This window comes from Zalophus californianus, chromosome 2 (assembly GCF_009762305.2).
Source record: "Zalophus californianus isolate mZalCal1 chromosome 2, mZalCal1.pri.v2, whole genome shotgun sequence".
NCBI lineage: Eukaryota > Metazoa > Chordata > Mammalia > Carnivora > Otariidae > Zalophus > Zalophus californianus.
The window spans coordinates 43,745,370-43,763,837 of NC_045596.1; the positions used below are offsets into that span (position 1 = coordinate 43,745,370).

At 36.2% G+C, this 18,468-nt stretch overlaps 2 protein-coding genes across 2 annotated transcripts in view; one reads left to right on the forward strand and one right to left on the reverse strand.

Annotated features, from left to right (window-relative positions):
• The window catches only part of CLOCK (clock circadian regulator), a 139,009-nt gene that overhangs the window by 76,289 nt on the left and 44,252 nt on the right, over positions 1-18,468 (reverse strand). The window contains 1 exon segment of the mRNA XM_035726414.1: positions 6,187-6,278. The gene's annotated coding sequence lies outside the window, so the exon portion shown is untranslated.
• LOC113925716 (developmental pluripotency-associated protein 3-like) lies at positions 14,995-15,432 on the forward strand. Its single transcript, XM_027600298.2, has one exon. The coding sequence runs from the start codon at positions 14,995-14,997 to the stop codon at positions 15,430-15,432; it is 438 nt and encodes a 145-aa protein (XP_027456099.1).

Below are 18,468 nucleotides of genomic sequence, written 5' to 3' on the forward strand. Positions count from 1 at the left end.
CTGAAACTAATATAACATTGTATGTCAACTATTCTTTAATTTAAAAAATCTAATCAACAACAAACATTTGTTGAAAGCCTATTTTCTATTAAATAGTAGGCTAAGCTTTAGGGATACAAGGATAAAAGACACAGTCCCTGTAGGCAAAAATCTGCAATTGAATAGGGAGACAGATACCTAAATAATAATAATAAAAGAGAGGATATACAGTAAATAGAGGATATAAAGTATATAGACAGGAGTCAAAGGAAATATTCTTGATGACAATGAGTTTGTCAGGTAGTCTAGATTGTTACTAAAAATATGGTGCAGAGACCATCAGCACTGGCATCATCTGAGGCCTTGTTAAAAGACAGTCCTACTGAATCAGAATCTACATTTTAACAAGGTCCCCATGTGATTTGTATGACCATTTAGGTATGAGAAATAATAGACCAGAGGACAAGAAAAGGTAATATCCAAAAGGATGCAAAGCCACAAAAATGGCAATTTGCAAAGGCACAGGCCTTTATGAGACAAGGGAGCAACCTATTTGAGAAACTTAAGAGGTTTAGCATTTTCTTTAGAGAAAAATCTAGCCGTGTTACAAGTTAAAGTTTAATTACTACAGCATAAAATGAGAATAAGAGTGGATAGAAGGGTGAAGGCGAGACAAGTAGAAAAGAGCCTTATTGGGATGTGCCTGGCTGGCTCAGGCAGTACAGCATGCAACTCAGTCTAGGGGCTGTGGCTTCAAGCCCCACCTGGGTGTAGAGATCACTTGAAAAGAAAAGAGAAAAGCAAAGAAAAGGAGGGAGGGAAGAGCTTTTTTTATAAGGAGTCTCATATCCACATTGAAGGGATTAAGACTTAGTACTTTAAAAACGGAATCATAAGCCTAAAATTTGTCATGCTATATTCTATAGTTTTTCTAAAGTGTAAGGCAGGTTTTATTCACACAAGATACTTATATCCTATAGTCACGAATTAAATATTGAACAAACACCTTAATGCTAATAAAAACCCTAACAGTTTTGAGGCATGAGATATTCACTGTTTTCAAATGTACAGGCATGATGGAGCAAGCGAGTGGTCCTTGCTCAATGATACTGTAGAGCCCATGTGGTTATGGCTATAGAAGTAAGACTGCAAAGGGCAAAGAGCTCTTAAAAGAAAATGAGTGGGGAGTCAGAGGTAAAAACAAAAAGAATGAACACTAGATAAGATACTTTTTTTTTTTAAAGATATTATTTATTTGACAGAGAGTCACAGCGCAAGAGGGAACACAAGCGGGGGAGTGGGAGAGGGAGAAGCAGGCTTCCCGCTTGAGCAGGGAGCCCAATGTGGGGCTCGATCCCAGGACCCTGGGATCATGACCTGAGCCGAAGGCAGACGCTTAAATGGCTGAGCCACCCAGGTGCCCCTAAGATACCGGTTTTAAGTGTCTGGGTCAACGTCAGCAGATGAAACATGGAATTACACAATTTGAGAGTCAGAAGAGACTTTAAAGATGACCTAAGCACAACCCTCCGGTCTAAGAGACATACCTACCATCACAGTAATAACAGAGGCTGGTTCTGTTACTAGAACAAAAAGAACAGTGCAAAGGTAACAGCAAAGTAAAGTTCACTTTAAAGTAAAAAGGCCAGATCTGAGTCTTATGTGGCACCAAGTATATGCTTCTTTAATTATCAAAAGGTAGAATATAGGACAAACTAGGAGGGAAAAAAAAGACCCCAAGAATTAGGGTTTAGACTGTAGGAAGGGCCATCCTAACTGAACCCAAAATGGTTTAGAAGCTACAGGCCAATGCTTTATTAGGCTATTTTACTAATGTTGTTAACAATATGCTTTCCAAACATTTACTGCGCTAACTGAACAACTTAAGACTATACGTTTCTCTAATAGTCTAGTCCAAGATCTTTTTTTCTCCTTTCTAGCCAACTGACAGGGTATATTTAAGGGAAAGGGAAGGGAAGAAGTGAAATAGGCCCAACTAACTACTCTAGAGCCAACTGTAAGGAGTTTCCTCTTCACTTCTTAAATGGTGCCAAATTAATTTTCTCAAAACACAATGGTAATGGGGGAACAGCCAAAAGGTCTTGTTTTGGAACTACCCTAGGCCTCACATTTTCAGTACCAAAAAAAACTATCCAGAGTCACACTTCCCATGCTATGGATTCTAAGGATTCAGTTTTAAAAAATAAGTGATGTCCCTGTACACAGCATGGAATTTCAAGTATATAATCCAATACAGGTCAAATTTTATTATTAAATTAAATAATAATGTCTTTTTTTCTTGGGGGCTCAGGTCATGATCTCGGGGTCGTGGGATGGAGTCCCACCTAGGGCTCCACACTCAGCACGGAGTCCCCTTGTCCCTCTGCCCCTCCCCCTGCTTGTGCATATGCTCTCTCCCTCTCTCTCTAATAAATAAATAAAATCTTTAAAAACCTTCTTTCTTAAATACTGACATTACCAGGTCAGCATGGTATACAATAATGTCTTTGAAAGGATCAGTTACAGTTACTAGAATCCAAAGTTCACAAATTAAATTACCAAGGATCAAGTTTCAGCTAGGAATCAACCGCTCCTTTACATAAGCAACTTGAACTCTAAGTCACTCAGTGATGACTTCCCAGCTTTCCAGTGATATTACTATTTTATGATGTAAAGGACAAGAATGGCAGAAGTCTTTCATAAATATCATTTTAAAAACAAGCTTTAAAAAGTATTGATGAGGGAACCCTGGGTGGCTCAGTCGGCTAAGCGTCTGCCTTCACTCAGGTCATGATCCCAGGAGTCCTGCATGGGGCTCCCTGCTCACCGGGGAGCCCGCTAGTCCCTCTGTCCGCTGCTCCCCCTGCACGTGCTCTCTCGCTCTCTCTCTGATAAACAAAATCTTTAAAATATGTATTTTAAAAATATTTATGAAATGGGGAGATATTAATAACTAAGAAACTTTATAAAACATTCAAACTTTGCCAAATACAGAAGCAGATATGTTTTTAATTCAGTATGCAACATTAACATAATTAACAGAAAATCTCAGTGCCTGGAAATCCATCTTTGGAAAAGAACCCTTATATATAAAACAACACATTCTCTATTAAAAATAAACTGCAGTATCTAATGACACAGCACTAGTCCTCTGAATCCCATCTGCTGTCACCTCTCAAGGCTTTCCATTCTTACATCACGAACTCCTCTCTTGGTAACTGGATTTTTCTGATCAACATCTTAGTATTTTACCTTAAAAAACAAAACAAAACAACCCTTGACCCACTAACCCCCTTCAGGTACTACCTCTCCTTTTCTGCTCCTTCTCACAGGAAAACTGCATGGCAGAGTACAGTTGCTGTTACAACATCTTTAATTCCATTCTCTCCCTTCCTTTAAAATTTAGTGTTTATTTTCACCAATGTATACATGTTCAAAGTCTAAAGTGTCCACAAAGTTTTACAAGATTTATTAAAAAATCAGAAGTCCTCGGTCCTCTGATCCCCATTTCCCATTTTCCACCACTTTCACCTCCTGAACTGTTTCTTCTGGCAGTTAACACTCCAATATCCTTTATTTTGTTACTTCTTGATTTCTTCCGTTTTAGGTAGGGTGCCTAAACAGTCCCAACTTATTCAAGTTGTCCCAATGTAATTATTAAAATGTCTCCTTTTGCTCTCAAAAGAGTCTTATATTTCAGGCATAATCTACTGAACTGCACTAAGAAAAATAAGAATTTAGTTCTCTTTGACTCCCCATCCTTACCTCATATAAATACATACTTGCCCAAACTCCCAGTATCAGAATTTTGGCTAGGTGGTTATATTCAGAGTTAATATTATAATGACTCTCTAAATGCAATTCACAGCTGAGCCATACAGCATACTACAATCGCCTCCCCTTTCTAAATAATTTTCCCTAGAGTTAATCATTGTTTTATTATTGACTTACTTTTCTATAGACTTATCACCAATTCAGCCCCAAACTCTTCCCTGTCTAAATTTCCTCTTAATATCTTCAAACACATTACACATTCTACCAATTTAATCTCATAGCTATTTATCTTGGTAGCTTCTGACCTATTCCTGTCGGGACTGGAGGCTCTCTATACAGCAACCGGTGATCAAAATCTCAGTTTTACTTTTCCACTCTTCCACTGAGTTTTTCATTTCTAATTTAATTGTTTTTCTTTCATGTTTCATGGATTTAGCATCTCCTCTTACCTCTCTGAAACTATTAAACAATAGTTTTGTGTTTTAATTTTTACCTGCCTGCCTGGTCACCATTTCCCCTAACCTGGCATTTTCCTTTGGCATGATATTTGGCTCTTACATAAGAGGTTTTCCTAAAATGTTTAGTGATCTCTGGTGACCAGCTCATTTAAGGATGGGGTCTAAAAAGATCACTGAAGCTCTGTGTGATAGGGCTTGCTGACTATGAACTTTATTGCAGGGATACCAGGTTGGAATATTTCTTTGGGGAAATTCTTTAAGTCTGTATCTTTAGCTCTTTTCTCTCAGGCTGGTTACAATTTCCAGAAAAGAATCTTCTAAACTACTGACTAAAAATTATAAAAAAAATGGTAGCCTAGGTTCTTAATCCCCCTATTTTCAATATGGTACTCCCATTCTCAACCATGTTTGGTGCATCTCTATTTTATCTTTAGGAGAGAATAAATCTTTAGCCTTCTGCTAAGATAGAGAAGAGGTAGTTGCCTGGAATTCCAAGGTCAAGAAAAGGATCTATGAAATATAATCACCTCTTAGACTGGCAACAAATTGGCCTGTGTTTAGTCCCACTCTTACTCCTCTGCAGAAGTAAAGCATGCTCTCAATTCCTGACATTTTAGAGGTTCTATAGCGCCATAAAAGTTTGTTTCTCATCATTCTCACAGCTGGTTCAGGATTCTAAGATCCATAAGATAGATATCACACTTCCTTTTGCTTTTCAGCTTCCAAAATTTTGTTGTAATTGTTTCTTCTCTTCTCTTTGTTCTTGTGAAGTTATGTCTTTTGTTAAAAAAAAAAAAAATCCTTCTACTTTAGCTTTAATGGAGTTTCAAGAAGAAACAGAACTTAATTGTATTTTTTGCCATCTTTAACTGGAAATTCCCCATTTTTCTCTTCATCAATTTTAATCAGGCTTTCACCCTCACACATTCCCACTGAGATTGTTCACTCTTACTACAGTTATAAAAGACATTCATGTTGCCAAATCTAATGGTTCCTTTACTCTCTATTTTACCTCTTGATAACATATAATGTAACTGATCACCTCTGCTTTTATTACTTTTCTTTTTTTACCTTCTGTGACAGAACACTTTCCTGATTTTTTATACATGTCATTGGCTGTTCCTTCTCCTCTGATTAACACTGGCATGTCCTAAGGCTAAATCCTTCTTAATCTATGTACACTTCCTAGATAATTTCATCCAGACATACTCCTCTAAGTATCTCTCTATACCAATAAATCCCAAATCCACACCCCTAGACCAGATTCTCAACTTCAGAGTCTTATAAACAACTACCTTTGATATTTTTACAGATTTTACAGGTGTCTAAAATATTATACAGCAAAAGAGAACACTTGACTTTCTTACAGAGAAAGCACTCTTACAGAGTACTTTCTTACATTCTTTAATTCTGCAAATTTACAGAATTTGCTCCTCTCCCAGTTTTCTTCTCCAACCTAACTTCCATATACTCTTCCCCTCATCTATTATACACCAGTCACCTTTTTTTCTTTCTGTTCCTAAAGTATTCCACGGTCATTTTCATTTACTGCCTGTAAATCTCCTCTCTCAGATCATCATAGGGCTGGCACATTCTTGCCATTCAGATCTTAACTGAAATATTCTTCTTCAATGAAAGCTTTCAAATATTTCCTATTTCTTTCAATAATGAAGGCAGTCACCAGTCTCTATCACATTATCCATTTTAATTCTCTGCATTGACCAATAAATGTTTCATTGGTTTATTATTTGTCCTCCCTCCCTTTAGAATGCAATCCTAAGGAGAGCAGGGACAACTTCTGTCTTGTTCATCACTGTATTCTCAGTACCTAAAGTAGCATCAAGTATTTGGAATAAATTAATACAACAGGAAAATTTTTAAAATAAAACATTCCTCAAATTAGTACGTCAAAATAAGTTTATGGATTCATTTATATATTTTGCTGGAAATACACTCTAAGATACCTTTTCATTACCTTTTGTATTTTTTGGATCTTTTGAACTGATTCTTCAGAAAACTATAGATTCAATGTATTCTTCTATATGGCTGACCATCACTCTCAGAATTCTGTTTAAACAACAAAAAAATTTATTAGATTTACTTAACTTATATAAAAGTTTATCATGAAAAAGTTTTAAAGTAATTTTTAAACATAAAATTTAGAACTTAACCACAAAGTGTACATAAATGTTAAACTCTACAAATTGTTTCTAAGACACAATAACTTAAAGAATAAATGAAAACAATTAACTTGATTCTAGTATAGAAGTTAAAACACAAAGGTATAAATATAACTACAAAAATACATTAATAAGATACACAATAAAAAGATGTAATTTGTGATGTCGATAACAAAGTGTGGAAGGGAGAGATATGTAAGAGAGTTCTGAAGCGCCATCAGTTTAATATAGATTGTCAAAACTATAAGATGTTTTATGTAAGACCTATGTTAAGCACAAAGAAAATACCTATAGAGGATACACAAAAGGAAATGAGAAAGGAATCAAAGCATGTCATACACACACACACACAAAAACCCAACAAGAAAAACAAAGACAATAGGAGGAACAAAGTGACAAAAAAACTACAAGACAGTCAAAAACAAATAACAAAATGGACACAGTAAGTCTTCCCTATCAGTAATTACTTTAAATATAAAAGGACTAAAGTCAGCAATCAAAAGAGCAGCTAAATGGATGAGAAAAAGTAAGATCCAACTATTTACTGTCTACAACAGAGTCAACTCTAGATTTAAAGACATACAGAGGATGAAAGTAAAAGTAAAAAGATTGATATGCAAATGTAACCAAAAGAGAGCAGGAGTGGTCATGCTTCTATCCAACAAAATAAACTTTAAGTCAAAAACTGACAAGAGGCAAAAAAAGGCCATTATATAATGATAAAAGGGTCAATTCATCAGGAAGATGTAAGAATGATATAAACACCCAACATGAGAACACCCAAATATTTGAAACAAATACTGATGGAACTGAAAAGTGAAACAGATAGCAACACAATAATAATAGAGATTTCAATACCCCAGTATCAAAAAGGATAAAATATCTAGATAGAATATCAATAAGGAAACAGGCAACTTGAGTAACATTAAAGACCAAATCAACTTAACAGACATATACAGAACTTTCCACCCAACAGCAGCAGAATACACATTCTTCTTAACTGCACATGGAACATTCTCCAGGACATATCACATTTTAGGTCACAAAATAAGTCTTAACAAATTTATGAAGACTGAAATCATACCAACTACCTTTTCTGCCAACAATGGAATGAAACTAGCAATCGATAACAAAAGCAGAACTGAAAAATTCACAAATGCATGAAAATTAAACAACACACACCCTTAAGCAGTGGATCAAAGAAGAAATCAAAAGGGAAATTAGAAACCTGGAGACAAACAAAAACATAACACATCAAAACTTATGGGATGCAGCAAAAGCAGTACTAACAGGGAAGTTTATAGTGGTAAATACTACATTAAAAAAGAAAAAATATCTTGGGGGCACCTGGGTGGCACAGTCAGTTAAGCATCCAACTCTTGGTTTCAGTTTAGGTTATGATCTCAGGGTCATGAAATCAAGCCCAGCACTGGGCTCCATGCTCAGCACAGAGTCTGCTTGAGATTCTCTCTAACCCCCCTGCCCCTTCCCCCAGCCCCACTCTCAATTAAAAATAAATAAATAAATCTCATAAATAAAACAAAATCCAATTCTAAAAAAAAAGGAAAAATCTCAAAAATGAATCCTAACTTTACACCTCAAGGAACCAGAGAAAGAACAAACAAGTCCAAAGTTAGCAGAAGGAAGGAAAAAAAAAAAGCCCAGAGCTAACATCATGATCAACAGTGAAAAACTGAAAGCTTTCCCTCTAAGATGAGGAACAACGCAAGGATGCCCACTCTTACCACTTGTATTCAACACTGTACTGGAAATTTGAGCTAGAGTAATTAGGTAAGAAAAAAAGGCTTACACAAATCCGAAAGTAAGAAGTAAAATTATCCCTGTTCACAGATGACGTGATCTTATATGCAGAAAACCCTAAAGATTCCACAAAAAACCCATTAGAACTAACAAATGTCAAAGTTGCAGGATACAAAATCAACACACAAAAATCAGCTGCACTTCTATATACACTAACAATAAACAATCTGAAAAGGAAATTAAAAAAATGTCATTTACAATAGCATCAAAAAGAATAAAATAGTAACAAACCTAACGAAAAAGGCAAAAGACTTGTACACTGAAAACTATAAAATAGTTTTCTGAAATAAGAAATAAGACACAAATAAATGGAGGGAAGTTTACAGTGGACATACAGAGGATGTTTATAGAAGATTTAGTATCATTAAAATTGTCCATATTACCCAATGTCATCTACAGATTCAACGTAATCTCTATCAAAATCCCAATGGCATTCTTTGCAGAAACTGAAAAAGAATTCTAAAATTCATATGCAACCACAAAGGATCTCAACTAGTCAAAAACAATACTGAGAAAAAAGAACAAAGCTGAAGGCCTCACACTTCCTGACCTGTAAACGTTATTACAAAGCTACAGTAATCAAATGTTATGGAAGTGGCATAAAGACGAACGCACTGACCAATGGTAAAGAACAGAGAGCCCAGAAATAAACCTAGGCATATATGGTCAAATGATCTTCAACAAGTGTGCCAAGACTACATAACCAGAAAGCATAGTGTCTTTAACAAACAGTGCAGGGAAAACAGTATATCCACATGCAAAAAAAGACTGAAACTGGATGGTCCCTACCTTACACCATACACAAAAACCAAATCAATATGGATTAAAGACTTAAATGTAAGACCTGAAACTATAAAACTCCTAGAGGAAAACAAAAGGGAAAGTTTCAGGACACAGGATTTGGAAATCATATCTTGGATATGACACCAAAAACAAAGGAAACAAAAGCAAACACTGACAACTGGGACTCCTTCAAGTTAAACAACTTATGCACAGCAGAAGAAACAAGAATGAAAAGGTAATCTATGGAATGGGAGAAAATATCTGATAACCATATATATCTGATAAGGGATTAATATCCAAAATACATAAGAAACTCCTACAACTTAGCAAAACAACAACAAAACCCATAAATAACCCAATTTTTATTTATTAATTTATTAATTAATTTATTTATTTTTAAAGATTTTATTTATTTATTTGAGACAGAGAGAATGAGAGAGAGAGACAGAGAGAGAGCACATGAGGGGGGCGAGGATCAGAGGGAGAAGCAGACTCCCTGCCGTGCAGGGAGCCCGATGCGGGACTCGATCCGGGGACTCCAGGATCATGACCTGAGCCGAAGGCAGTTGCTTAACCAACTGAGCCACCCAGGCGCCCCAATAACCGAATTTTTAAAAAAGGCAAATGACTTAAACATTTCTCCTAAGACATACAAATGGCCAACAGATATATGAAAAGATGCTCAAAATCCTCAATCAAAAGAGAAATGCAAATCAAAACCACAATGAGATATCATAGCAGCCCTGTTAAAATGGCTATTATAAAAACAACAACAAAAATATAGAAAACAGAAATAAATAAGTTTGACAAGAATGCAGAAAAATTGGTACTTTGCTCATGGTGAGTAGGAATGTAAAATGGTGCCACCACTATGGAAAACAGCATATTAATTTCTCAAAAAACTAAAAATACAACTATCATATAATCCAGGAATTCCACTTCTGGGTTATTTATGCAAAAGGATTGAGAACAGGATCTCGAAGAGATCACTGTACTCCTATATGTTCACTGCAGCATATTCACAATAGCCAAGAGGTGGAAACAACCTAAACAGTCCATGGACAAATAAATGGATAAAGGAATGGTATATACATACAATGGAATATTATTTAGTTCTCAAAAAGAAGGAAATCCTTTCATACTTAACAACATGGATGAATCCTGAGGACTTTATGCTAAGTGAAATAAGCCAGTCACATTAAAACAAATAATGCATGATTCCACTTAACATGAGGTGTCTAAAGTAGTCAAACTGATAGAAGCCGAAAGTAGAATGGTGGTTGTCAGGGGCTTGGGGGAGGGGGAAATCAGGAATTGCTGTTCAATGGATATAGAGCTTCATAGTCACACAAGATGAAAAAGTTTCAGAGATCTGTTGTACAAAGAGTTAACAGTACTGTACACACTTAAAATTTTAAAAGAGCAGATTTTGTATATGGTCTTTTCTCCCCATCCATTTAATCTATATATGTCTTTATATTTACAGTGGGTTTCTTGTAGACAACATATAGTTGGATCTTGTTTCTTAATCCACTCTGACAATCTCTGTCATTGAATTGGTACATTTAGGCTGATAGTCAAAGTGATTATTGATATAGTTGGACTAATAGCTACCATACTGATTACTGCTTCTACTTGTTGCCCTTGTTCTTCCCATTTTTGTCTTCCACTCTGTCTTTTGTCGTTTTCAGCATCTTATATGATTTTCTGAGCAGTTTACGGGATTCCTATTCTCTCCTTTCTTAGCACATTGGTTATGTTTGTTTACCTTTTTTTAGTGGTTTAGTGGTTTTCACTTTTTTAGGTGGCTACCCTAGAGTTTACAATATCATTTTTGAAGTTTTTTTTCTTTTATATATAGATATATTTTTTAAGTAACCTCTACCCTCAACATGGGGCTCAAACTCACGACCAGGCACGCCTATAATATACATTTACAACTAATCCAAGTTCACTTTCAAATAAACTATACCACTTGACAAATAGTATACCTTATAATAACCAAATAATTCTAATTCCTCTCTCCTATCCCTTGTATTGTCATTCATTTATACATAAGCATGTACGAATGTGTGTGTGTGTATATATATATATATATACACACACACACACACATACACAAGTATATACAAATTCATTATTGCTACTACTATGAACAAACTGTTATGTGAGGTCAATTAAGAATAAAAACAGAAGTTTGTTGTTATTCTTTTACCTTTACTTACTCCTTCAATGCTCTTTCTTACTTTAGAAACTTCCAAGTTTCCAACCTATTCCATTTTCTTTCTCTCTAAAGAACGTCTTTTAATATTTCCTGCAAGGCAGGTCTACTACCAACAAATTCCCTCAATTTGTTTGAGAAAGTCTTTATTTCTTCTTCATTTTTCAAGAATAATTTCACAGGAAAAAGAATTCTAGGTTGGTGAGTTTTTCTCTCAATACTTTAAATATTTCACTCTACTTTCTTTTCACGTGCACGGTTTCTGAGGGGAAGTCAAATGTAATTCTTTGTTCTTCTATAGGTAAGGTGTTTTCTTCCTCTAGCATCTTTCAGGAATTTTTTCTTCCTATCTGATTTTCTATAGTTTGAAAATGATACGCCTAGGTGTTGTTTTGGGGGGGGTACTTATCCTTCTTGGTGGTCTCTGACCTGGATCTGTGATTTGGGGTCTGACATTAACTTGGGGAAATTCTCAGTCATTATTATTTCAAAAGTTTCCCTTTCTCCTGGTATTCCCATTACATACATGTTACAACTTTTGTAGTTGTCCCACAGTCCCTGGATATTCTTTTCTTTTTGGTCTTTGTCCTCTTTGCTTTTCATTTTCAAGGATTCTACGAAGATATCCTCTAGCTCAGAGGTTCTTTACTCACGTGTCCGGTCTACCAATAAGCCCATCAAAGGTATTCTTAATTTCTGGTACAGTGTTTAACTCCTTATCTACCTTCTTAGGGTTTCCATCTCTCCACTTACACTGCCCACCTGTTCTTGCACAGTCTATTTTATCCATTAGATCCCTGAGCACATTAATTATAGTTACTTTAAATTCCTGATCTGATAGCTCCAACATCCTTGTGCCATGTCTGGTTCTGATATTTGCTCTGTCCCCTCAAACTGTGTTTTTGTCTTTTGGTATGCCTTGTAATTTTTTCTTGATTGCTGGACATGATGCACTAGATAAAAGGAACTGCTATAAACAGGCCATTAGTAATGTGGTGGTGGGGGGGAGGGGAAGCATTCTATAGTCCCACGATTAGGTCTCAATCTTTCAGTGAGCCTGTGCATCTGGACTGTGAACTTCATCAATGTTTCTCAGGTTTTTTTCTCCTTCCTTAAACTACCATGGTTAGAGTAGGTAGGCATTTGGTATTTCCCTTCTTCCAGATGAGTTAGACTCCCGTTAACTAGTTTCCCCTGAGAGTGGGTCTTGTTACGAAGACAGTACTCTGGTGTATTTCAAAATGGTTCTTTTTCCCTTACTCCTGCTGGAAGCAAGAGGAGGTATTTCTGATATTCACTGTGGGAACCTGGTTGAGCTCTTAGAGGTAAATCTCACAATACTGTTGAGGCCCCTATGACTGGGTCCCTTTGGAGTTTTTAATTGTCAAAGTTATATACAGTGAGCCTCCAGCAACTTGTCAATTACAGTTCTGGTTCTGCACTGGTTTCTGAGGTGGTTTCAGCTCCTAAGTCTCTGTTCTAGGAAGCTGTGACTTCCTGTATTTACCTGACTCTCTAATCTTTGGGAGATTGCCCAGTGATCAAATTTTCCCTGTGGCCCCCCCTTTTTTATGCATCCAAGAATTGATTTTTCTGACCATTCACCTTTTTACTTGTTAGGACAAAGTGGTGACTTTGTTACTTGTTTTTTTTTCCATAATAATATTTTTAAACTCTAAAAGTTAGTGTCACTTTAATAAAATAATTTTAATGTTTAAATCACCAAGTGTATTTTTACCTAGGAACTTTAAAGTAAAAAAAAATTTATGACAGACTCAATTTTTTTCAATTTTTATTACAGTAAAAAATTATAGAAAAATAAAGGTACAATAGATTAGATTAAGGCTGTCAATTACTCATTTTAAGTCAGTAAGTATTTAAGGAGCAAGAGAAGTTCAAGCTCTATGTTAGAGATTATGGGTACTTAATAAATTGAAGTAACCAGTTAACAACAAGGAATCTCTTAGACCTTTTCCTGTAATAGACCATGGTACAAATTAATGACATGATCTAAAGCATTATAACACCAACTGTACAGAGGCTGCTACAGTATTTACTATTTGTTTTCCTGTGAATTAGTTCTCAATAGTTCAAACGCTTGCTTTAAGAATGCCAATGAACATATATGAATTACTTTCACGGAAGTCTCTGCCTCAGCTAACATAAAAATGGTCATGACTAGGGCGCCTGGGTGGCTCAGTTGGTTAAGCGACTGCCTTCGGCTCAGGTCATGATCCTGGAGTCCCGGGATCGAGTCCCACATCAGGCTCCCTGCTCAGCAGAGAGTCTGTTTCTCCTTCTCACCCTCCTCCCTCTCATGCTCTCCCTCATTCTCTCTCAAATAAATAAATAAAATCTTTAAAAAAAAAATGGTCATGACCCAATAGTGACTGATAATCATCTTTACATAATATTTATTAAAGAGTCAACTATTCACATATCGCTGGTTCATATTTGGTTTCTCCCACTGTCTCTCTACTTTCTGTGTGTGTGTGTGTGTGTTTGCACGCACACGTGCATACTTTAGTTTTCACTTTCACCTTCAAGAACGAAAATTAGGGTGAATTTTACTCAAATTTTTTGGTGCTGTAAATTTCAGGAACCTGTCAATTTCAGTTATCAATGTTCTTTCACTGACAAGGAAAATTAGGAATTACTGTGTTCTTACTATTTTTCATTGTAGAAGTGGAATATCACTATAACATTCTCATTGACAATATTCTCCTAAATCATGAGTTTCTTCAAAACAGGAGTAATAATTTACTTATTCAACTATTACTAGGACCTGTCAGAGTATTCGACAAATCCTAATACTCAACTGGCACTGGTGAATAACTGAATTAAATGAGACCAATTCAACCTTGCCACAAAATTAGTGCAAAACTTTACAGTCAAGTTTGCTTCCGACCCACCCAATGCCATTCTAATTTTTTTTTAATTTTTTAAAAGATTTTATCTATTTATTTGACAGAGAGGGAATGAGAGAGAGAGAGAGCATGAGAGCGGGGAGGGTCAGAGGGAGAAGCCAACTTCCCACTGAGCAGGGAGCCCAATGTAGAACTCAATCCCAGGACTCCAGGATCATGATGTGAACCAAAGGCAGTCACCCAACCAACTTAGCAACCCAGGCACCCCATTCTAAATTTTTTTGAATGAAGAATATAATTGTATATGCAAAATAACAGCAACAAAAAAGGATATTTTTTATAGCAAAAGATGATATATTTTTGAGAAAAGGCGATTTTTGATAACAAAACAATATTCTGGGAAATTGAAGGAATCAAAAATAAAATGGTCTGAGTCAAAAGCACCAGAGCAACAGGACTGAGTTCCTAAAATGTGCATGAAACAAAATTCAGAAGCCAGATCCCTGTGTCCTAGTTAGTTTTAAGTACTTTGGATAGTGCTACCCAGTCAGAATTAAAGCAGCTAATAAACAGCATGCTGGAGGAGTCAGTATAAAACTTAAGATCTACGGAATTTAGAAAGGTATGGATGGAAATCTCTAGAAAATAACTAAACCACCTAAGCCTCAGAATTCGTAGCTAAGAGGGTTCTTGTGAACAATAAAAGATATAATGAATAGGGATACCTATTTTTATTAACAAAATAAATACAAATGGCAACCACCCCTTGGAAAAAAACAAACGTCTTAAACATTTGCAGCATGACAAAGGGTTAATATCTTTACCACATAAGGATATTTAGAAGTTATTCAGAAAAATGTTAAAATCCAACCTCCCCCATCCCCGAGCCCCTCCCCCGCCTTAGGCTTTCAATGGATTCACCAAAGCAGCTTTACCCCACCTGGGCCCCGGGATCATCACAGATGCCCAGTGAAGAGAATTCCCAGGAAGGTTCAGCTGCCTCTCAAACTATCTCCAAAGTGTTAATAAAGAACCTTAGTAAATTGACTCTCAACCCCAGTATCAAACTCCCTTCCCCTCTACCAGAATATCTACCCCAACAGCAGGACAGAGAGAAGAAACCACAGGGGCTGGTTGAGCGCATCCTCAGCACCAGGAGGAGGACTGGAGTAAGGACTTTGTTAACTGCTCGGAAAGAAAGGATGGAAAGGATGATGCGACTGATTCAATACCAGCACTACCTCAACCAGCGGTCCATGCTTCAAAAAGATCTACAGCAGAAGGAAACTGAGGCTGAATCAAGAGTGGAAAGATGTAGACGTAGCTGTCATCACTGCCTGTATCATTAAGATCTTTCTGAGGACACCAGCATGAAGAATAATTATGACACAGAGTCTATGTAAACATAAACTTTATTCTTGTACTCTTTCTTCTTGCTAGTAATTTTAGGATCATTATGCAGCAGAGCTTACGGGTATGTTAGGACAAACTGCATAACATTTTACTAATCTATGATATAAGCTCTTTTTTTGTATCTTTTCTACCTTGATACCAGTAATTTGTGAGGAATCCTGCAGTTTGCATCTGAATGACCTCAATATACTTCCACATTTTGATTTGACCTAAGGAAGCACTAATAGGTTTTGAATGTGGCCTGTGTGTTTGAGAAGCCTGAAGTCATTAAGATAAAACCTAGCATCAAAAACTGGAAGCTAAGTAACTTGTGCAGAAGGAATACACAGAAAACTTTGGGTGGTTTGGTTAGAGCATAACTAGGGCAGAGTGCACAGGCTAGATTTTCGGGTTTTCAAAAATTGAATTGTAATAAAAATTTTTTGATATGCTATTTCAATTTTTAGTAGCAAATGTGTGTGTAGAGGATCTTATTGAAATTGAGACTTATTTGAAAAAAAATAAAAATAAAATAAAATCCAACCCCGCCCAAGCAAAATGTATAACCAAATGAGGCACAAAGAAAACAAATGGCTAATAAATATAAAATTATTCCTGGCTAGATATGAAAGAAGCTTTGTTATAAATATTAGTGATTCCTTAAAAATTATACTTCATATAGTTATCATTCAGCAAATATTTACTGAGCACCAATACAAGTGTCCAACACTATGCTAATGGTAGTTTTAAAATGGCAAAACAGTCATATCAACTGCATTTGAGGCACTTCCCAAAGGCATGCACAAAATGCTCTGTGAATACATACGAGGGACACAGAAGTTGAGGAAGCCTCCTGGAAGAAGTAGTCCCTAAGTTGAGATCTTTAGGATGAATAAAATTCACCAGGCCAAGAGACAGAGAACTGTGATGCCAAAAGAACAGTAAATGCAAAGGTCTGGACACATAAGCAAGAACTATAATTTTAGGGTACTGTAAGTAGTTCAGCATGATTAGAGCAAAAACCAAGGACAGGGTGGGGTAAAAACTGGGGGTAAGAGATAAGAACGATGAGGTGTGTATATCATGAAAGGCCACATGAGGTTTAGAAAAAAATCACCTGCCCCTCAATAGCAACATGAAAACACTGAAGTAGCTTTAAGCAGGGAAGTTAACATTAATAGATTTGTTCTTTTGAAATATCATTCTGGCTACAATATAAAGAATGGAATGAAGAAGGCAAGACTAGAGTTAGGGAGACTAAGAGAAGAAGGTTACTATAATAATGCAGGCAAAATAATACAGAGGCAGAGGTTATATAAAGAAATGTAAGAATTTTAATAAGGGCACTGGATGGCTCAGTCGGTTAAGTGTCTGACTTCAACTTAGGTCCTGGGATGGAGCCTCAGATCGGGCTCCTCACTCAGTGGGGAGTCTACCTGTCTCTCTCCCTCTGCCCCAGCCCCCACTTGCACATGCTCGCTCACGCTCTCTCTAAATAAAATCTTTAAAAAAAATAGAATTTTAATAAATGCTAAGATGACTAGACAGAACTTGGTGATTAGTTATCAGAAGCACGGTTCAGGAAGCAGTTGAGAGTATCACCCAAATTTTGTCTTGGGCATCTCTGTGGGTTGGATAGGAAAAATAGGAAGAATAAGCTGGAGGAAAAGGAGAGCTAATAATGACACTAAGAGCAGTGGCTACTATTTATTGAACACTTAGTTTGCGCCCAGCATTCCTCAAAGTCTTCTCTCATTTAAGACTCTCAACAATCAGATGAGGTAAGCTCTACTATTATCTCCATTTTACTGATGAGGAAACTGAAAAACAAACAGTATAGGTAAGCTAAGGAAGGTCATCAGTAAAGCTGAGATCAGAATGCTGATAGTTTAGCTTGAACTATGCTCTTAATCACATGTTACAGACACCTCACATATACTTTAGATGATGGATTCAGTTTTAGACATGTTGTGTTTAAGATATCTAAGGGATATGCAAGAAGAAAAACACCCAGTAGATGGTTAAAGTGAGCTTGGCATTCAAGAAAGAACTGGATGAAGATGTAAAGTGGGAGTCATCAACATAAATATATAAATTAAAGACAGTGATGGGATTTTCTAGGAAAAAAAGGCTAAGATTGAAACTTGATGAAAAATTAGTATTTTAGAAACCAGAAGACAACTAATAAAATGGGAAGGAGGCAGAGTAAGGAACTTAGAGAAATGAGCTCTGCCTATACTCTGAAAACTATAAAACATTAATGAAAGAAATTGAAGATGACACAAATGGAATGATATTCCATGATCATGGGTTGGAAGAATTAATATTGTTAAAATGTGTGTACTACCCATAGCAATCTACAGATTCAGTTTAATACCTATCAAAATATTAGCAGTATTTTTCACAAAACTAGAACAAATAATGCCAACATTTGTATGGAACCACAAAAGACCCCAAAGAGCCAGAGCAATCTTGAGAAAAGATCAAAGCTGGAGGTATCATAATCATAGATTTCAAGATATATTACAAAGCTATAGTTATCCAAACAATATGGTACCAACACAAAGAGAGACAAAAAGATCAACGGAATAGAATGGAGAACAAAGAAATAAACCCACGCATATATGGTCAATTACTCTACAACAAAGGAGGAGAGAATATAGACAGTGTCTTCAATAGATGGTACTGGGACATGGAATATTACTCAGCCATAAGAAAGATCTTGCTATTTGTGACAACATGGATGGACCAAGAAGGCATTAAACTAAGTGAAATACATCAAATACCATATGATTTCACTTATATATGGAATCTTAAAAAACAAATGGACAAATAAAAAGAACAGAAACAGACACATAAATACAAAGAAGTGGTGGTTGCCAGAGGTGGAGGGAGGGGGGTCAAGGGATGGGCAAAATGGGGAAAGGGGAGTGGGAGATACAGGCTTCCAGTTACAGAATGAATATAAGTCACAGGAATAAAAGGCACAGCAC

Excerpts from the sequence above, each read along its gene's own strand:
- LOC113925716 (XM_027600298.2), top strand. The coding sequence starts at position 14,995 with ATGGATTCACCAAAGCAGCTTTACCCCACCTGGGCCCCGGGATCATCA.